Consider the following 20,466-nt stretch of genomic DNA (forward strand, 5'->3'; position numbering starts at 1 on the left):
GGGGCGTTGTTCACGAGTGACGACAAAATGTATTGTGAGATTGACAGACGGGTTGGTTTTACCAGACAGTTGTGTTGAAGGGGGAGCTGAGCCTGAAGGCAAAGCTTTCAATATACCAGTCAATCTACATCTGATCCCTCACCTATGTTACCTTAGAGATAGGGTTAAGGTGCTTGGAGTTAGGCCGCTACTCCCACGCATCAACAGGAGCCAGTTGAGGTTCTTTTGGCATCTTAGGATGCCTACTGAACGCCTCCTTTTGAAGGTTTTTTGGGCACGTTCAACTGGGAGGAGACCCCTGGGTAGATAGAGCCTGCTGGAGGGATTATATATCCCATCTGGTTTGGGAATGCCTCATATATCTTGCATCAGTTACAAAGACACATACATACATAATATTATAGTATTTATATAGGTAGAGGGGCTAGTTTTTAAAATTCTTTTACAGCACTTTTTTTAAGGTTTTACTTGAGGTGCATTTAGCTTAACAGACACTTGCAGGGCTAACAAATGTAATGGAGTATTATTATATTGCAGTATATAAACTATACTTAACCAAAAGATCTTCAAACACCAATGAAAAATACAAACCAGAAAGTGAGTGGCCTGACGAGGGTAGTATTCCCTCATTTAAGTCACACACACTTTCAGATTCAGTGTTGTCATGCATCAAATAACATGAAACTATTGTGTATTGTGTTAGTATCTGTTTTCACCCTGAATTATTGAACAACTTAATTCTATACAGGTCCTGTCCTGTTTTAGCTACAGTCATTAAGGTTTGTTTCCAACTGGTGTGTTTCATATTGGTTTTCCAAATACATATTTGACAACACAGCACATTTAGAAAATCAAAAATCGTAATGCTTTGTGCATAAAACAGGAATTAAAGAAAACGTCTGTGTCTGTGACTTTATTCCTGAACTCCAGCAGACCTGTGACAGAAGCTGTACTAATGGAGATAAGAGCTCATGGGTCACAGGGTGGACGCGGGGGATGGGCAGCAGGGTTTACTTCTATAGTCACACTGCTGGATTGGCATCTGGACCCTGTGGAAGAAACATTCTGCAGGCACGATTTAAAAGGAATTATGAGGTGGATAGCCCCGCCCACGGTCCTGCCCGTCTGGGAGGAATAATACTACTCATGTCACTGTGCAGATGAAGGGATCACTGTCCTGGGACAAAGATTGGAATAAACAGTCTGCAGAGAGTCAGGACAACATTTTTTTTTTTTTCATATACAAAGACACCTACAGCTGCTCACTTAGATAAAACCTTTATCTTGTGCTTGGAGGTTCTTCCTTTGTCAGAAGGATATCATGATATGTTTTGATTTTTAACTCGTTTTATTGCTCAAACCTGAAACCTGTGATGTTAATTGTTTGTGTTTATTTGTGCCTTAGTGACCCCACAAATATGGCTTTCATTGATCCTATGAAGCAGAAGTACATGGGGACAGAACTGAATGCCAAAATGTGATTTCCTGAGTCAGACAAATGACTTCACAGGGGCTTCTGGGCTTCTTCTTGCAGAACTTTTGAAATAGGATTTAACTAACCTGCAGCATTGGATTGTCACCATGCCTTACCATGATGAGGAGTACCCGGGTCAGCCTCTGTGGCAGTCCGTGCTGCTCTTCTGCTGTAAGGGGATGATTGAGGGCATCATGGTCATCCTCTTCTTCTGGCTGCTGGTGCAGGTCCTCTTCACCAAACAACTCGAAGGTATGGTCTTAAAGGAAAGTTAACGGTTTTAAGTCTAAAATATATCACTTGTGCCCATATTTAGTAATGAAAAGCTACGAAGTAAATAGAAAGTGCTTTAAAATAACGAAATGCTACTGGTAATTGTTCCTTCTGTCCATACTAGCGCTTGTTGTTGTTTCCATAATTTCCACGTATTGTCAATTATGATAGGTGAAAATATACCTTAGTAAATTTCTGATGTCAAGATCCATTTTTGTACTGAGCCTTTATGGATAAGAGGAATTATTACAGCAAACAACGATTTCATAAATGTTCATAATGGCATGTGAGTGTCTTTTTAGGGCAGACTTGGAAATGTGTAAACTGATAGCATAGAGTCAATGCTTTCAGTCAAATTAAGAAAATAATTCTATCTGTAATAGCTTGTAAACTCTTGTCATCTGATTTGTCTTGTTATTCTTTGTTGTGTCTACAGTCCACCTCCAGATCCTTCTTTTAGTTGGATTGATTGTTTTCTGTCTGTGTTTGGTCCTGGGATGTATTCTGTGCTGGAGGAAAGGTCAGATCTGTGGTGGTAAAGACAAAAATACTGTGACGTCAGCACCGGCTCCTGCTGAACCTTTGACCTTTGCGCAGAGCCCACCTCTCTCGTCTGTGACAACAGCCCCCAGGCAGCAGTACAAGGAGCTGGATGGAGATCTGCCTGAGTATCCCTCCACTTTTACCAGCCCTGCTTTTTCACAGGTTGAGATTCCCTCTCTGACACCCTCTAACAGAGCCGTCTCTGAATATAAGGAGCAGCCAAAGTGTTACATTTCTCTGCGCCGCCTCAGCACACCACCGCTGACAGCTCCTCTTAACAAACCCATACATCACACCGATGCTTCTCTTCCTACTTTTCCTAAACTGGGACTGTTGGCTAAAACCTGTAAGGCTCTACAGAGACGCTGCACAGTGAGTGGGAGTATATCTTGTGATGAACACAGCAGGCTCTTCACCCCGGAGGCTCTGTCCCCTTCCATGCCTGAAGGGCCGATTCCACTGGCTCCACTGAACTATGGCTCTAATGCCAGTTACCAAGAACCGAAACCTTGCCTCCATTTCACTATGGCCTTCTCTCTGGAGCAACAAACCCTGGCAGTCTCCGTCGCCAGCCTGACTGGGACTTCCCACAAACTGGAGGACCTGTCTGTGCTGGGCAGCCTGCCGCCTCTGTACCCCTGCCCCATACAGGCCTCCATCCAGAGCAGCCTGAGCCCTGAGAGCAACAGCCTGCTGATGCTTTTAAAGGTAAGCTCAGAGAAAGAGCTCCAGAGGTGTGTGTTGAGAATAGCTGTATACACACGGGAACCTCCCAGCCTGAGAGGCACCACACTGGGTGAAGTGGAGGTCGACTGTGGGGGAAGAGCCTGGAGAAATGAGCAGCTTTTTCACTTCACCAAAGATCTTAACCCCAACAAGTGGAACCTGAAAAAGGTAAGGGTTATACACATATATATATTTGTACTTCTTTGTCTAGCTACCAAAAAGCCTAACCAGTTAGGAAACAATCAAACATTTCCGGGTTGCTTTTTTCCCCTCATATAAAAAAATGTAGACTTAAACTTTAGTTGAACTTGAGTGGCCTCCGAGGTCAAAAATTAACATTCCTAGGATTTGGGACACATACTGCTGTATATTTGAAAAAAGAATAGTACTAAGATTGCAGTCTGTTTTGCTCATTTTGGACAGGGTAGAAGAAATGAGGCAAAATCTGTTTGTTGGCTGATCTTGTTTTGTTTGATTCTTGTTTGTCTTTTTACACATCGATGTGTGATCTCTGCAGTCAGTACAATTAAACTAGTGTTCCATTTGGTAAATTGTGTTTTTCACTCTTTTCAAAAGCCCAAGCTGTATTTCCCACTGATTGAGGTTTCACTCTCTGCTCTTTGAACTTGTGCCCTATGACTCCAGAGTCTGATCCCCCAGGATGCTCTGGTTTGTAAGGGACTTAGCTGTCCTCCACAGATCTTCATTTTGCTTCAGTATCAGGCATTGACCCATCGAATCAAAGCCACGGTCCTCAGAGCAGACAACCTGGACGATCTCTTTCATTCCTCGGCAGCAACAGGTAAAAACAGCATTTACTGAAATTTGAGAAATGTGTCCCATGAGGACATCATGCATGGATGCATTATGTAAACATGCATGGGTGGGACATTGTCACATTTGCCATACAGGGGCAGAGGTAAAGTAATTCCCTATGTTTGCTTTTAATGTTTAAGGGATTAAATGATGTCTTAGAGGAAGCGAATGCAGCAGGAGATCATCCCTTTTGTGATGACATTGTGATTTAATCCTTCACTATCCACAATCCTCAGGAAAAAAATGTTCCAATCTCCTCTGAATCTCTGTTCTGACAAATCTAATCTTTGTTTGCATTAGCCTGTCTGTCTCAGCATGATTTTTTTTCATTGCAGACTCACAAATGCAAGGCCATTTCATTATATGATATCCATTTCACACACAGTATGTCATATACATCTGCTGGGATAATCTCTTCTTGTTTTATAACAGATTATGAAATATTTCAAATACTGTATATTTGGACTACAGAATAGACAAAACTGAATTTTAATCATTTTTAAATTCTAAGTGAGCACACTATATATACAGGAGAAGAGGTGGTGTAAAGACAGCCTGGTTTCATTTTTTAAAAATTCCAAGTAAATTTCTGTAAAGGGACAATATGTACAAAAAATATCATTTTTGAGCAACTCCTCCTTTTGGTGCATGTGTTTTAGTTATTAATATTATATACACAGACTCTGGTGGGTTATAAATGGTTGTTTCCTGCTGTGAGGTTTGCAGCTATGTATAGGAAGAAGAGAAATATTTAATACTGAATAACTAACAATTATATTTTGATTGGTTGCTTATCAACCTACCTCCTGGCTACTTTTTAATCTGATTTCTGTCTTTCTGTCTTATTATCATGCTTTATTTAGTGTCATCCTGCAACTGATTGTGTGTCATTTTGTGACTTAGCCAACACTGGGAAAAGTCATTTTTTTCTTCAACCTCCATGGGACTCTTCCTTTTCCTTTTTACTGTTAATTCTACAATAAAGGTTTTTCTTTCTGCACAGAGTACCTGGTTCAGATTAACCTGCACCATGACGGAGTTGTGATCAGCAGCAGGGAAACTAAAGCAGCCTCCTTCACTGTGTGGAACGCTTCTTTCCACTTTGACCTCCCTCCAGGAGACATCCGTCGGCTGCCGCTTATGTTGGAGTTCATGATCATGCAGGTACGTAAACATCACTTTTAGAGCTCACTAACATGGAAGAAAAAAACATTCATTGACCACCCGCATTTATACTTTTGGTTCCTTTCACATGTGACAGAATCAGGTCCTCTCAGAAGAGAATGTCATCGGTCGAGTTCTGATTGGTCCCCAGTCTGCAGATGCAGGACGAGCTCACTGGAGGGACATGTGCACCCTGCAGGTGGAGCAGGCTCGCTGGCACACTGTGCAACCAGAGCTGCTATAGAGCTCTGACACATGAGTGCTGAAAGAACTTTGAAGTGGTTAGATGTCCTGAGTACTGTCTGAACTCAGTGGACATCCAAAAGAACAAATAGAAGTGACTTTCTTCCTGAGATACACTGGTGCTTTGCTTCATGCATTGAACGATACATTTACTGACACTGCAGGCTTAATGTCAGGCTGTTAGGCTTAAACACTGAGCAACTACATCTTTACAATGGCCTTATTTTAATACACCCAACATGGGATTTTTGCCATGGGTAAGTACTGTATCAATTTGTCATCGGTGATTTCATTCAAATATTCAATCTCTCTCCAAGTAACAAAAAACACACAACAAACACATATGGAAATGAAATACAGCCATTTGGTATTTATCTCAAAATACTCCAGAGTTACTCGATTAATCACTTCCTGTGATTCCTGTAAAACACTGTCATTGATTGCATGTGTGAGTAATATGCGATACTTTTTATTCTCTCATCTGTAGTTTCACAGTACTTTGACATAAATTTAAAACATTTCATGCACATTCTGGTTTGAAACATTGGTGTGAAGAATCATTTCATATCATGCCAGATAGAAATAAAACAGACTTTTTCCTTTAGAAGCTTTTTGATTTTTATTAACACTATCGTCTGAGGTACAGACTTCCAAATGTTGATGATGTGTGTAACAAAAAAAAGCACAAACCATTTAACTCATATTTAAATTAACATCCACAAAGTACCACCTTAGCTTAGTCTCATCTATACACTTTTGAAGTAAATTAGTCCTTTCACTTCATGTGAGTTAATCCATACTGTATAAGCTTTAAGGCACAAACATTTATAATGAACCCCTTGCAGTAATGGTCAATGTTCCAGCAAAGCAAGCATTGCCCAGTGCAGACATCTTTAACGTAACACCTCATTTGTCCACTCCCTCCTCTTCGTCTTCATCAGGGCTACAGATATCAACAAGCTCAGCCTGGAATATTCCATCAGGGTAGATGGGATCTGATCTCTTCTTTTTCAGACTGTTTTCATCTGAAGTGTTCGGTATGTCTGCCACTTCCACATCTGGAGTCCTGTCTGAAAGATTTTCTGCAGCCTGAGGACGAGTATGGACTGGTTGCTTGCTTTTTAGGGCTGCCAAATCAAGATGGAAATAATTACACACAGGACAATATTAAGAAACGTCAACTATATTTTATAAAAGTACACATGCAAAAGATAGAAGGCAAAGAGAAGGAGAGGGGAAAAGATCTGAGATGAGGGACGCATTCACTATTAGTGAAGAGCATATTATTTAATTAAACAATACGCTCCATGTTATTTTGTTCTGTTAGACATTTGAGGAGCAGTCCCTGTTTTGGATAAACTACAAACACAGCACAGATCACAGCACATGTCTACACTAGTGATTATTACACTGACTCACACACAACTTCACCTCGTAGAAGATTCTCATGTTTTGCCTTCAGAGTGACGATACCTGCATCCACAGTGTGATCAGACATCTGGCAGAGGACAGATAGTTTCAATTTCATACTGGGGACTATCCACCTTCTTTGCATATATTTTAATTATAATTTATTTGTAGAGTGCTTTAAAAGTCTATTTCTGTCCATTAAAAATAATAAATGATTGGTTACAATGTGTTGTTTTTTCATTCTAGCTGAAAAAGAAATGCTCTGTTTAACATTTTTTGTGGTTCTTAGGAGAAGAACATTTGGATTTTCTAAGGTAATTACAAAAGTAAAAGCCACTCAATACCTATGAGAGTGCTCAATGACTTTCGGACAAACGTGAACATCTTGAATCATTATCACTATTTCTCTGTTCTCAGGCTGTAAGTTTAACTCTTTCCTATCCTGTTATAGTTGAGTCTGATGTGTTCCAGCGCAGTGCTTCACTCCTCAGCTTCAAATCTGATTATTTACAGCGTGGAAAGAGTCATATGTGAGATTGTAGCTGAATTATGTTTCAAGTGGAGAGACAGCCCCTCCATATGTGCGGTATACTCTTTGATTAAAGCAGAAGCTGGGATTAGTCTGCACATGTGTGTGTGAGTATATGTAATAAGTAAATGTTTAGCTAGCTCTGTTGATTTCATGATATAATCTGCTTGCAAAGATTATGCCATTTATGCTATTAATTTGCATGAATTGCAGATGCAACATCAACATCCGTGATAACACACGGACATTTGCATTGACATTTTAGTCTTTCAGCTCTTGCTCTTGAAAGTTACATTTGCAGGGCACATAAACAAGTTGTCATAGATGCATACACTGTTGAGGCTGTATGTTTGTTTTATCAACCATGTCACTTGGTGTTACGTAAGCTTTGACTTTTTGACATTGGTTTTGGAAGTTTACCTCAGCAGCCACTTCTGTTGGCTTTGCCTCCTCCCCTCCTGAACATTCACTGCTCTCCTCATCCTCCTCAAACACAGGCAGCAAGCCTGAGCTCTGTGCCCAGATCCTCCTGCCCCCTGTTTTCTAAAAGAACGTTCAAAAAAATAGGCATTTTCATGTTAGATAATCTGTTTAATTACGTCCTCTGTTTCTTTATGACTCGCCTGCATTCTTGTCTCAGAATTAGTTATGCTTCTTACCCGCATGGCTTTAGTGTGGGACTGGTCCTGTAGGGATGAGGCCTCTGTCAGAGCTGCTCCTGGACTGTTGTCACCTGTTTGCAGCTCCCTAGCTTCTCGGTCTTTAAACAGACTCTTTAACTACAAATATAATCAGATAAACATAGCCTGTTGGATTAGCCACACTAGCAGCCGTACAAGGCTACACTCGGGCACAGAGAGCTTTGATGTAATGACAACACTAACATGTTTTTTTTCTTTATGTTTACCCATTTTAGAATTTAGAATTTAGAAAGAGTATGCTATAAGTATAAAGTCCCCTCTAGAGAGCTTGAATACCTCTATTCAGTTTCATGGTCAATCCATGTTTATCTGAATAGGCAATGTTGTAGTCTGAACTCACAGCTGACCAACACACCATCTTAGCATCACACACTGCACACATACCTGCTCAGTGACCATCCTCCTTTGCTGTTCTGTTTCTGGATTAACTGAACCAACAGTTGTATCCTTATTGCCTTCATAAGATGATTGGTCGTCTTTAACCTAAAGACAAGCATTCTGATACTTATTGTGTTCATAATCATCACCAACAGAGGAAGACATCTTCCAATACGTTCAAAGACACATAATGTTTTATGCAATTTCACCTTTAGCTCCAGAGGAGAAATCCTGAGTTGAGCCTTGTTTAGTTCAGTCTCTCTCAGCCCCTCGACGCTCTTCAAAGCGTCCTCCCTAACACAGCACAAAATCAAACCTGTTACATTTTCACCTCACTGTCTTTAAAACAGTAGATCTCTCTATATTTAGAGGAGCTTACTTTTCCCTTAGATCCTCCTCTGCTTTGGCCATCCTCTGGTTAATATGCACCTATCAAGCATGAAAGTTACTGTCATCATTCTATACTGGAAATATTTTATTTACATGCTTACCTCTATGCATGCAATATAGAATTGCAACATAGACTTGTATTTGAGGGATGAACAGGTTGTTACCTGAGGGGTTTTGTTTTTGCTCGTCTGGGAGTCGGATGGTGGCTCACATAACAAAGAGGATTGTGATAAGCTGATACACAGACAGAGGGCATGATAAGAGACACAGACCACATAATTTCATCTGTAGACTTTGAATTTTGAAAATGATAATCTCATCAAATTCTGCTCACTCTGTCACTGTCTCTGTGTCCTGATCCCGCACCGCTTTATCACCTGAAAAACAAAATCAGAGCACTTTAACGCCCCCTGGTGTTTAAAGATAAAAAAAAAACACTTACACTTTAGAGAGGGACAACTGCTGTTTTTTTTTTTGTTGCAGAAACCTTTTTGAGATTATTTGCAGGTGCCTCTAACCCATATCAGTTAACTTATAGGAAATATATGTGTCATTACCTTTATGTACGTGAGCCAGCAGCTGATTCCTGCTTCTTTCCAACTCCAGCTCTTGTCTGCACGCGCCAAGCTCAAGCCTCAGCAATGACTCCGATTCCCTCTATTAAATAGCATGAAGTGGAAAGTCAAGGCTGATACTCAACTTTGTTCTTCAATCTGGATGTAAATTAATCATTCACTGTTCTATTGTACTATTTGAGGACTGATTTGCCACAGATAAAGGGTGCATAACAGGGTGTTACTTGTGTTATATATGTGCTGTAATTTCATTTATAATAATTTTAATAACAATTTATATAGATTTGCATTTTATTTTTATTTTCTATAGTGCATGGCTGTTCTCTTTTTGTTTCTTTTGTTTTGCTGTGTTTTTGTCCCATTAATACTTCTGAAAAATGTGAATACAGAAAATAAGTGATGTATCTTTATTTTAAATAAATAAATAATAAAAAATAAAAAATAATATAAATAAAAATCCTTTTAAACACAGGGTGAATTGACTCATTTAGACACGTACTACATATTCAACAATAAGATCATCTTTGTGGACACAAGGCTTGTCTCTCTAGCCGTCTTTTATTGTTGTTTTGAATCTCACTGGCAACAGGCGCAGCTTCTGCTTGAACACCTTTTTTTAATTAGAATATAAGAAGCATCTAAATGAAATGCTAGGTCATAAAATAAAGTATTTATAAGGGAGTTGTAAGGCTTACCCCATTTCTGAAGTTGTTCTTTTTGAGTTCCTCAAGCTCTCCCTGTGTGGCCTGCAGTGTCAAAGCAGCCTTCTGCCATTTCTCAGTCCAATGTGAGGCCACAGCTTTCAGCTCCTGCAGGGTCTGGACTCTCGCTGCATCTTGTTTCTGAAACTCTTCCTCCTGCAGGTGTAGCTTCTCCTCTTTCTCATGGACCTCCGCCTTCAAACGCAGACACTGATCCTGCAATTTCAGTTTCTCCGATTCCAAAACGTCCACAGATTTTCTGGAAAAATAGTTCGAATGTTTCAGTAAAGCCAGGGAAATTGCATAGTTTATACTGAAGTATAATTTGTAACACTCTCACCTGAGCTGGCCACACTTTTCTTTCATTTCAGTTAGCTCCTCATGTCCACCTTGGTTCAGCTTACTGATCAACTGGTCTTTGTCTTTGATATGCTGAGAGTGTTCTTCCTTCATCTCTGCAGTTTGTCTGGAGAACGTGTCTCTCTCTGCTGTTATCTCCTGCAGCTGACACTGTGATGTTGTCAGTTTCTGCTTGGTCATGTCAAGCTCATGGATCAGCTTTTCATTCACCTGGTGGAGACACAACAGAGATCATTTAATAAAGACCTACCGAAAATTAAAACTTAACTAACAGACAAAGTTTTCCACCTCTTTGAGTGCCTTTGATTCTTCCCTCATCACAACTGTTTTCTGATCCTGTTTGTTGTTTTTCGACTCAGTGTCCTCACATCCATCTGAACCCTGTTGGGATCTTTTCAGCTGCAGCTCCAGGACCTGGTTCCTCTGCTGGAGACCTGCTTTTTCCTATACCAAATATATGGAACAAAAAAACGTATTAACATCCATCATTGTAATTAAAGACTGTATATTTGCTTCCTGAATCATTTTGTCACACAGATCCTTTACCAATTTGCTCTTCAGGTCTTTTATATTATCCTCCAGCTTTATCACTTGAGTTGTCAAGATAGCTTTTTCCTGAGAAGAAACACAATCTTAAGCTATAATTCCCATAATTAAATTCTGTAAGAGGAAAGGTTAAACTGAATCATACAAAAAAAACTGACCAGGCACGCTTGGCTGATCTTATTGTTAGCTTCACTCAGCTGTTCCTGAATTTCGGCGTGATTCTGTCTCGTGTGGCTGAGCCTCATCTCCTCTATTTGATTCAGCAGCGTCCTCTGCGTCTACATACAATGGAAATAAAATTGACAACAATAAAAAGATAACCTTATAACAGCAGACAGTGTAACTTTGGGATCTTGTAAAAAAAAAAAAGTAACAACAGAAACTGTAGGGATTTCCCTCCATCTGTTGTTACTGACCTCTGTGGAAGTCTGGAGTTTCTGAAGGGCCTGGTTTCTTTCTTCTTCTTGTGTCTTCGCTCTCGCCTCCGCTTCTCTCAGAGCCTCCCTCAGCGTGTGCAGCTCTGTGTCAACCTTGTGACTCTCCTGAAATCCATGTGTTCAATCATTTGTTGACCAACACGTATACATATAAAATACATTGTATGGATCACAAATATTCAAAGCGTACACACCTGTCTGCTCAAGTCTTCTTCACTCGATGGTAAAGTCTTACTTAGCGAGACAGGATTTGGATGATCGGCGTTCCCTCTGCCCAAACTAGACCTCATTTGAAACAGCTCCTTCTCCAGCTGTAGGACCCTTGAGAGTGAATTTAACAGGAGGAGGAATTTCAGTCTTGTCTCAAGTCATTCAAATTTTCCCCTTCCCATGTTTTGGACTGGACTTACTTTTCATGAAGCTCTCCTCTTTGGGAAAATTCAGCTGCCTCCTTCTCCAGGTTGAAAGCGGTCATTGCTTCTGAGAGCTGCTGTTTAACACATCAGTGAAAGATAGTAGGAAATTGTGTGCAAATGATACCCATACCCAAACACCTAACAGAGACAGAAAAATCTATAAAGACGCATAAATGAAGAACATACAATTTAAATTGACTTTTGTTAGAGTACCTTGTGTTTCATGTCAAGGAGTTGTGTGGTAGTTTTGTTGTAGCTTAGCTGTGATTTTCTGTTCCTCAGCTGGGTGTCCAGACGCTCATGGACATCCTGCATCCATCGCCCTGCTTCTGCCTGTCTTAAGCTGCATTCGCCTCTGGCAGCCCTCATTTCAGCTCCTGGAGACGGAGGAAAGGGTCGTGGTGCGGCCTCCAGATGGGACAATGACTGCCACTTCCTTAGACCTGGGTCGTTCTGTCTGAAGCCACCAGTGCTCCCACATGTGCTACAGTCAGGCAGAGTTTAAACATCCTTTACTTGGAAATGGAAACGATTGAGTCTCGGTTACTTATGAATGTCTCTCTTACCTTGTGCTGACTTTGGACAGACACCCAGTCCCGGAGACAGCTGCCATTCCACACCATGTGGAGGTCTATGAAAGAAAAACACAAACTTTTAAATTAACTTCCCATCAAACTGCTCTATACCAGAAAGAAAAGTTATAACTGAGTTTTACCTGGGCTGTAAAGTGAGATCTGTTGTCCCACATGTCGAGATCCGTGAGGGAAAAGGGACTCGAGCTCCTGCATGAGGACCTGAACATTATGACTGTCCGCCTTGATCTTAGCTATGTCTTCTCTTTGTATGGGTGAGTTTTCAATCCTCATCTCCTCCACTGCTCCGGGGACAGGAGCAGATTTTCACACAAAGGTGGCTGCTGGCGTGTGTGTCTATTCTTGGTACATGCGTAATATATTCCCATTACTTACTTGATGATCTACTTGATGATCAACAACTAATTTTAACACCACTTGATCAGAGGGTGTTTGAGAACAAACAGCATCATTTATCCTTATTATAAATTAGTTAATCACACCATTCTCCATATTTCAATACAAGCATTTCTCATCAAATGTATAAAAATGAGGCTACATAGCTGGAGTCTGCCAAACATTTCACAGAGGCCTACATCTTACAGTACCTTGCTGTAGAGACCCTCTCCTGTCCACTGACAATGCCCACTTAATCTTCTTGTAAGCCTCACACAGCTTTGATTACAAGCTTTTCAGTGTGCAGCCCTTGAACTGGGTATCCATGGTAACCCATGTACACAGGGGGTGGGTGTGTCATATGCTCACACTTCTGGGATAGTCTCCACATGATCTCACTAGATATGTGCACTGGCTGTTGGTTGACATGAGTTGTTCAGAACATTTCCTAAACAGTGATAATAAACTGAGTAAGCCTCCGATTTATAATTAATTATTATTATAAGCGTATTGCTTATTATTGCTTTTAGGCACTTATAGATAAATATAATTAGCATTTATGTTATTCGATAGGCGGTTTATGAGGAATTGATTATTGCTCCAGGTATAAGAAACCACGTGATGAATAGTCAGATAACAACATGGCTATGTCAGCTTGCTAATATTCATCAGCTCTGTGTGAAATACTGCATGCTACTGACTAAATACAAAGTTATTTCTTAGCCTATGCCAGTCATGGTATATGAACATTATTTAGCTCAATCTTTCAAACAATATTTTATTTTATTTATTTATTGTTTTATAGTATGTTAATATCACCTCAATAAGTTATCGGCCTGTACAATATGTCTGTATATTATCTGTAATCTAGTATAGCATGCTCACTGCACCTTAATCTGTATATTAGAATTCTAAGAATATATTCATATTTATAGCATTTATTTGTATTTATAGCATCCCATTAATCCAGCCATATATACCCAATAATTCACTTTTTTTAGTCTACATCTGTAAATTTTGTAATTACTTGTACATAGCACAGATTCTTGCACTTTCTGCTTATTGCACTTCTGGTGGGATGCCTAACCTCATTTCGTTACTCTATACTTGTATATGTGTAATGACAATAAAGTTGAATCTCATCTCATATCGCAATATCAATGGCGAACCCTGTGGACAAAGTGCCTTTAAGATCTTTGCTGATCTTGTCCTCCTTAATAACTATTAAGAAATTTGCTCTTTTGCTTTTCCATGTCATAAAGAGGCATTGATATTCATTTTAGTGTGTTTCATAACCAGCTACACTCCTCACACAGGAGCTTTAATGTTTACACTGTAATGGACTTTCCGTTTTCTACAGTTCTTAAAATCAAAAATATAATAAAAAATGTGCATTGTGAAAGCCTGTTTCGTTTTAATTGCATATATAGCAGCATGCCAGAATTCGCTCTGCTTCATTTATGTAACATCCATCTTAACTTCTAAGCTCTTATTTTGTAAGTTATAGCGGAAGCCGGAAGTGGTCATCCTGAAGAAGCTCGCAGCAGCAGCTTTTGAACATTTAAAGAAGCTAAAAGCTAACTGTTCATGACAGTCACGTTTTCTCCTGTCAGCGTTTAACTTCACACTTCATTCACTCGAGGTATTGAAAGTGTTGTCATTCGCAGTGATTACAAAAAGGTACTAAACTAGGTGGTGTTTAAATGTTGCGTTTGCTTCTTTAAAATTAAATGTAGCTTAGATGGTAACCTCGCTAGCTTCATCTCACAGGGGGACGCTAACGTCGTCAGCGAGCAGAACTATTTACTAACATCGAGAAATATATTTACTTTCAGAAAGTGATTTTATGAATTTACAAAAACAAAGGTTGTAGTTACTGTGAAGTTCGTCTGATTTGTTATCTTATCGTGTGTGTTTTTATTATTATTTATGTTTTGCAGTCATGGCTGCTGATTGGTTGGGTAGTTTGGTGTCAATCAACTGTGGGCCAACACTGGGAGTCTATCAGGGAGAGGTTGTATCCGTGGACCAGTCCAGCCAGACCATCTCCTTAAGACAACCCTTCCATAATGGAGTCAAGTGTCCCGTTCCCGAGGTGACATTCAGGTAATGTCCAATTATGAGTTGCTCCTCGGCTGGTTTGTCAGTTTTGGCTCATTCCATTCTATTCCATTCCATTCCATTCAATTCCATTCAATTCTATTCAATTCAATTTCATTCAATTTCATTCAATTTCATTCTATTCCATTCCATTCAAAAATCTTTATTTCTCCCGGGGGGGGGGGGGGGAAGCTGAGCTGAGCTGAGCTGAGCTGAGCTAACAACAGTGCAAGTAAACAAAACATTTTAACCTAAATATAAAATGTCAATTTAAATACAACTTAAACCTTAAACTTAACTTAAAAATACAAAATATAAAAGAGTAGATATAAGTGGACAGTGATCGGACTAACAGATGTAACCATAACTATGTGCAGTAGTGACCAGATGTAAACAGAACTATGTGCAGTAAACGAGAAATAAATATATATATACAGAGCTATGTGCAAGTAGGCAAATACTAAATGATAAGTTAATAAGGTGCATGGTGAATAATGGAACAACAGAACTAATATATACAATATAACTGTAAAGGTAAAAATGAGATAAATAAAGTGACCGTAGTGCAATGATGGATAAGAAACAACAGGAATAAAGTAACCAGAACTGGATGAATACTGAAATAGAAAGGATAGAATAAAGTGATGTAGTGCATGAGACCAGATAAAGCAGAGGCAGTTAAGGTGCATGGCAAATGGAAGGAAGTAAAAAAAAAGCAAAGTTCACAGCTGAGAGACTTATTGGCTGAAAACTTAGTTTCACTTAATATATACCATGTTTTACCTTTTTTTTTTTCTCCTGCAGTGCCATTGATATAAAGGAACTCAAGATTTTAGAGATCAGAAATGGCAATGGTAGGAACAGCTCTTCTGTGTCTACTAAAGTAAGCAGTGCCCCAGTTGCAGTCCCAAAAGGTGACCCTAGGTCTGTGGAGAAACTTAACTCTCCTCAGCACTGCTCAAAAAGCTACGGAGAACGTCATCTGGATGTTCCAGGCCAGCCGAAGGCTTTCCGTCGAAGACACAACTCCTGTAAGTGTGATGTAGAACCTCAGTCAGATAAAAAAAATACATTTAGGTCATTGCCAAAGTGTTGATGTTGTTTATTTTTCTGAACAGGGTCGTCTAGTAGTAAAGGGGTAAACCAAGTGACCCCAAAAAAGAACGGGGTGAAGAATGGTCAAATGAAATACAGAGACGATGAGTGTTTCGGGGATGGCATGGATGACGGGCTGGATACAGACTTTGACTTTGAAGGAAACTTGGCTCTTTTTGACAAAGCAGCAGTTTTCTCAGAAATAGACACAACAGAGCGCCGTAATGGTGCAAGGTCACGTGGGACACCTCAAGAGCAGACGCCCTCAAGGTATCGTCATGATGAAAACATTCTGGAAGCCAAACCTATTGTGTACAGACAGATCACCGTACCTCAGCCTGGGGCTAAGGAGTACTGCACTGGTAAGAGTAGCTGTAATGACAAAAACAGTAGGGTGTTCAGATAATCTGAAATAGACGATAACATGTGTGTTTCCTTTTCTTCCACACAGACTCTGGGCTTGTTGTACCCAGTATAACCTATGAATTACACAAGAGACTGTTGTCAGTGGCTGAGCGCCTTGGTCTCTCACTGGAGCGAAGACTTGAGATGACTGGAGTTTGTGCAAGTCAGATGGCACTTACATTGCTTGGTGGGCCCAATAGGTAAGGCGGTAGCAATTATTTTGATAGATATTATAGTCTGATAACCAATAAAAGGGAATGCATATAAAACAAATACCGTTTTTTTTGTCAGAATGGTGATTTTTTTTTTTTTCATAGACATTAGTTGTATGCTTACACTGGTTAAGTGTTGTTGAAAAGGTAAATTATTACATATTAAATGGAAATGAGTGGGTCATGATGAAGTTTTCTGAAAAGAAAAGGAATGAAATTACATCCACTTATTAAAATGGTATTAAAAAAAGATGGTTTTCTTCATAACATAGTTATATCTTGTGTTTGGTTCTTAGAACAATGCCTTGTTTATTTTTCTTCAACAGAAACATTTGGTTTAAAAAATGTACATTGTTGCTGTATGCCAAGTTAATAACTTGTAACAGGTTAATGGAAAACAATTGCTGGAAGAGCAGAACATTTAGGAAATTCACTTTTTTTTTTTTTCTTTTTTCATTTTCTCAGATTCACTCCGAAAAACTTACACCAGCGTCCCACAGTGGCTCTGCTGTGTGGCCCTCATGTTCAGGGAGCTCAGGGCATCAGCTGTGGTCGTCACCTGGCCAATCATGAAGTGGAAGTTATCCTGTTTCTCCCAAATTTTGTCAAGATGCTTGAATCAGTGACCAGTGAGCTAACACTCTTTAACAAAACTGGCGGCAAACAGGTGTCGAGTATCAAAGGTAGGCACATTTTTCTACCTTTTTTAATTTTTGCATTTTGCATTAGAGGTGGTCCAAGCAATATGTGTTGAGATTTTGTATTTCTCTCTGATTTCACAGACCTTCCAGACACCCCAGTGGACCTCATCATTAACTGCCTGGACTGCCATGAGAACACATTCCTGATGGATCAGCCTTGGTACCGAGCAGCGGCTGACTGGGCAAACCAGAATCGAGCGCCAGTGCTCAACTTAGACCCTCCTTGTAGTGGACAGGGGCAGGCAGTGGAGGCCAAATGGTCCCTCTCTCTATGTCTCCCCCTTCCCCTGGCTGAAGGGGCTGGCAGTATTTACCTGTGTGACATTGGTATCCCTCGACAGGTGTTCCAGGAAGTGGGAATTAAGTATCTTTCTCCTTTTGGCTGCAAATTTGTCATCCCTTTGCACTCTGCCCAGTGTGACTAATAGTCAACACGACAGATTGAATCTCTCACCCTCCATTACCATGTTGGTTTTGGCGCCTTATTGTATATCCTAGAGCTTAAGCTTCAGTTCATCCATTAAGTTTCTGACCCTTTAACATGTGAACGGGACTTGTCCCCTTATACTGAAGGATCATTGTTTGGTACATTAGTCCTACGAGGACTAAGTACATGTTGCTTTATTGACCATCAGAGTCTTCAGCAGTTAAGCAGATACCATTATGTTGACATTGTCATTCAGTAAATAATATTACAAGATAACTGAGAATATGTTTCTTATATACAGCTTAAATGTTAAAAAAAAAAAAGATTAACATAAGGATTAGATTTAAATTGAATCGGGCAATTTTTGACCCATAATGTAAATTTCTGAATGTCACTTGTCTCACCTCATTCCAGAGCCTAGTGCTGAAATCCACCATATAATACATGACAATGCAATATTACACCAATCCAGCTGACATTGCTGTTAGCATTGCTAAAGGCTTTGAGCCTGCCATATTCTGCGGAACTCACTTATTGTTATCTAATGTTTTTATAGGCTAGAAAGAATTTATCATACACATGAGAGTTGCTGCGTTTTCAAACTGAGCCAGAGTTGACATGGGCAGCTACTGAGGGAACATCTAAATATCAATGATGTTCCTCCATGATGAATACGGCTGTGATAAGGGCTCTGATAAGATGACGCATCACGTCAATCAATTAGACATTTTGCTTTTCAGTGGATGAAAAGGTTTGAAACCAAAATGTTGTACAACGTAGAGCTGATGTCATGACAAAATGTCATGCCTGGCCTCTTGTCCACTCATTTCTGCAAAGCAAGATCATGTTAAATTCAGCCACTTTTTTTCAGTCGTCTCTCTGAAACCTGAAGCAAACAGAATCCTTTCATTAACACAGAACATACTTTGTGAGCATAAATAACTGAACTCCCCATGAAGAAACTATAAGTGATGCCGTTTTTTTTTTTTCATCCATTGAAGTTCTCGGTCTCCCTCAAAATGGTGCTTGGCTGCTGAAAAACAAATATTGAACAATCATTGAAATTAGGATTAGGAAGAAGATTCTTTCCTAAAAACGTGAAGCGAGCTAAACTATAAACTGCTCAGAAAAAAACAGATCTTTGCTCATTGGAGTTGTGACAAACAGTGAGCCTTTGAATGAGGTCTTCATGTGGAACTGATGTGGACTCTTCTGGTTTCATTTCAGCTCTATCGTGTGAGACTGAAGACCATGTCTACCAGAGTTTTACCAAGTTTCAGCTCATTTATAAATCAATGTTTCTGCTGATCTCTCTGTAATGCCCATCGAAGTTTTCTGATTATTTTCTGATATTTTCTTTTCTTGGTTTCCAGTTATTACAGTTTTATACTCCGTGAATTACAGTAAGCATCCTGCCTGCAGTAGTTTTGGTCAGTGTTAACCTTATTGTGTAGTTATGCTGTAGTTTAATGTCGGGTTTCAAAAGTCTGCACTGAATGAATGCTCACTTGGCATTGTCTGTGATGGACTCAAGTTAAAACTGCATAGCTGTTTAGATTGAATGGAAATGGCCTTGAACCACTGGTGCATGGTCATTTTATAAGTGTCAAAGTGTATGATTCAGTTTTGAACCTTCTGGTTTGAATGTGAACAGATATTTGTTTTTTGTTTTTTCCAAGCGTGTGTCTGTTTACAAAACAAGCTGCATTTCCAGAGTATGCTCGGTTTATGTGAGACTGGAAATTGGAACGATTTTGATTTTGGGCTCACAATGATCAAGATGCACCTCTCACACTGAGCACCCTGTTTAATCCAGTCACACGGGGTCTGTTTTCTTGTCATGTATCTAGTGGTGTCTTGCAGCAAGCCTGTTTGTGTACTTGCCAGAACAGAACACACTAATGCATTGACTGTGAATTCATGTTGTGCTGATTATTTCTGTGCTTATTGAGGCCTTGTCAGCGGTGTTATAGGCATTTCTTCTGCCTAACTTTAATATTTTAATGTGATGAGAGCAGCCGCAGTTGTCAAGCTGGCGTATCCTTATGGGATGTTCATATTGAGCACATGAAGGGACCTTTAATCTTGTATTGTTGGTCAGTATAAAAGGATACACATCATCTTTAAGATGTGGTATTTTGCGCACACAAACGTTTTAACGTCTTGAAAGTGAACACAGGTTTTTGTCCTTTCGTCAACATTCCTCTGGCCTGATGTGTTGCCTCTCAGCTGTTGAGACAAGTCTGGCCTGGAAACAGCAGCCAGCATTTCTGAATGTGATGAAAAAAAAATAAGTTGTCTTTGACCACCAGGGGGCCATGGGGCATGAGGCCACACTTCAGCTTGACTGTTCCTTGTTCTGCTGTAATGTCAGCTCTCATGTACCTAACACAATTTCCTCAGAGCGAAGTGTTATTTCTTTACGAAATGTGAACAGTCACAAACCACGTGGTGGTCGTGTGTGTGTGTGGCCGTCAAGTAAAGTTGTTTAAAAGCAGGTTATGCTTCATGGAGATAAGATTGGCCTTTATGTTCAAAACTCTTAGATCTGCATTTAAGTGTGTGAAGTCAATAGACATCTCATTTGACAGTTCAGTCAGTGTGGGAGGTTTTGTCTGGACAGCACAACTGTTTCCTTTTTAGGGGCGAAGTTCAAAAAAAAAAAAAAAAAAAAGTCCTGTGACGTTCTCCTGTGTCATATCTGCAAATACAAACAATAAAAAAAAAATCACCATCAGCTTTTTTTGTTTGTTTTGTTGTTGTTGTTGTTGTTGTTGTGGACTTATGTAATCATTGATGATCAGATTCCTTCACCAACTTGACTCAAGCAGACTAGGGGGAACCATTTTTAGCCAGACTAGTTTATCATTAACGCG

At 39.8% G+C, this 20,466-nt stretch overlaps 4 protein-coding genes across 8 annotated transcripts in view; 3 read left to right on the top strand and 1 right to left on the bottom strand.

Annotated features, from left to right (window-relative positions):
- adal (adenosine deaminase-like) overlaps window positions 1–20,466 on the top strand; it is a 39,221-nt gene that overhangs the window by 162 nt on the left and 18,593 nt on the right. The window lies entirely within an intron of this gene.
- On the top strand, window positions 1,096–5,690 carry syt18b (synaptotagmin XVIIIb). Its single transcript, XM_061035651.1, has 5 exons — window positions 1,096–1,726; window positions 2,184–3,184; window positions 3,662–3,818; window positions 4,836–4,996; window positions 5,094–5,690. Exons 1-5 carry the CDS (start codon window positions 1,582–1,584, stop codon window positions 5,238–5,240), a joined length of 1,611 nt encoding a protein of 536 aa, XP_060891634.1. The 5' UTR covers window positions 1,096–1,581; the 3' UTR covers window positions 5,241–5,690.
- LOC132972658 (trichohyalin-like) lies at window positions 6,010–12,894 on the bottom strand. 4 transcript variants are annotated; one of them, XM_061035648.1, is made up of 21 exons: window positions 12,398–12,894; window positions 12,249–12,313; window positions 11,896–12,166; window positions 11,677–11,753; window positions 11,461–11,587; window positions 11,246–11,371; window positions 10,988–11,107; window positions 10,830–10,898; window positions 10,572–10,727; window positions 10,264–10,493; window positions 9,918–10,182; window positions 9,205–9,304; window positions 8,982–9,024; window positions 8,812–8,881; window positions 8,637–8,686; window positions 8,467–8,551; window positions 8,264–8,362; window positions 7,838–7,957; window positions 7,599–7,721; window positions 6,659–6,737; window positions 6,010–6,366 (listed from the first exon to the last, which is right to left on the bottom strand). In XM_061035648.1, exons 1-21 carry the CDS (start codon window positions 12,482–12,484, stop codon window positions 6,146–6,148), a joined length of 2,583 nt encoding a protein of 860 aa, XP_060891631.1. In that variant the 5' UTR covers window positions 12,485–12,894; the 3' UTR covers window positions 6,010–6,145. The 4 variants fall into 4 exon arrangements, with proteins under 4 accessions (XP_060891631.1, XP_060891629.1, XP_060891632.1 ...); XM_061035646.1 differs by having other exon boundaries at window positions 11,677–11,756; XM_061035649.1 differs by having other exon boundaries at window positions 6,671–6,737; window positions 11,677–11,756; window positions 12,398–12,893.
- Window positions 14,164–20,312, top strand: LOC132972660 (enhancer of mRNA-decapping protein 3-like). 2 transcript variants are annotated; one of them, XM_061035653.1, is made up of 7 exons: window positions 14,164–14,292; window positions 14,591–14,756; window positions 15,555–15,781; window positions 15,869–16,207; window positions 16,297–16,450; window positions 16,928–17,145; window positions 17,245–20,312. In XM_061035653.1, the coding sequence occupies exons 2-7, from the start codon at window positions 14,593–14,595 to the stop codon at window positions 17,586–17,588; spliced, it is 1,446 nt and encodes a 481-aa protein (XP_060891636.1). In that variant the 5' UTR covers window positions 14,164–14,292; window positions 14,591–14,592; the 3' UTR covers window positions 17,589–20,312. The 2 variants fall into 2 exon arrangements, with proteins under 2 accessions (XP_060891636.1, XP_060891635.1); XM_061035652.1 differs by having other exon boundaries at window positions 14,170–14,330.

This window comes from Labrus mixtus, chromosome 4, assembly GCF_963584025.1.
Source record: "Labrus mixtus chromosome 4, fLabMix1.1, whole genome shotgun sequence".
Classification (NCBI taxonomy): Eukaryota; Metazoa; Chordata; class Actinopteri; order Labriformes; family Labridae; genus Labrus; species Labrus mixtus.

Coding starts and splice junctions, on each gene's coding strand:
- LOC132972658 (XM_061035646.1), bottom strand. CDS start 12,484: ATGTTCAGGTCCTCATGCAGGAGCTCGAGTCCCTTTTCCCTCACGGAT. Junction 10,183..10,263: donor GAAAAGTGTGGCCAGCTCAG/GTGAGAGTGTTA, acceptor CTATTTTTCCAG/AAAATCTGTGGACGTTTTGG. Junction 7,958..8,263: donor GGAGGATGGTCACTGAGCAG/GTATGTGTGCAG, acceptor TTATATTTGTAG/TTAAAGAGTCTGTTTAAAGA.
- syt18b (XM_061035651.1), top strand. CDS start 1,582: ATGCCTTACCATGATGAGGAGTACCCGGGTCAGCCTCTGTGGCAGTCC. Junction 1,727..2,183: donor CTTCACCAAACAACTCGAAG/GTATGGTCTTAA, acceptor TTGTGTCTACAG/TCCACCTCCAGATCCTTCTT. Junction 3,185..3,661: donor ACAAGTGGAACCTGAAAAAG/GTAAGGGTTATA, acceptor CTATGACTCCAG/AGTCTGATCCCCCAGGATGC.
- LOC132972660 (XM_061035653.1), top strand. CDS start 14,593: ATGGCTGCTGATTGGTTGGGTAGTTTGGTGTCAATCAACTGTGGGCCA. Junction 16,208..16,296: donor GGCTAAGGAGTACTGCACTG/GTAAGAGTAGCT, acceptor TCTTCCACACAG/ACTCTGGGCTTGTTGTACCC. Junction 17,146..17,244: donor ACAGGTGTCGAGTATCAAAG/GTAGGCACATTT, acceptor CTGATTTCACAG/ACCTTCCAGACACCCCAGTG.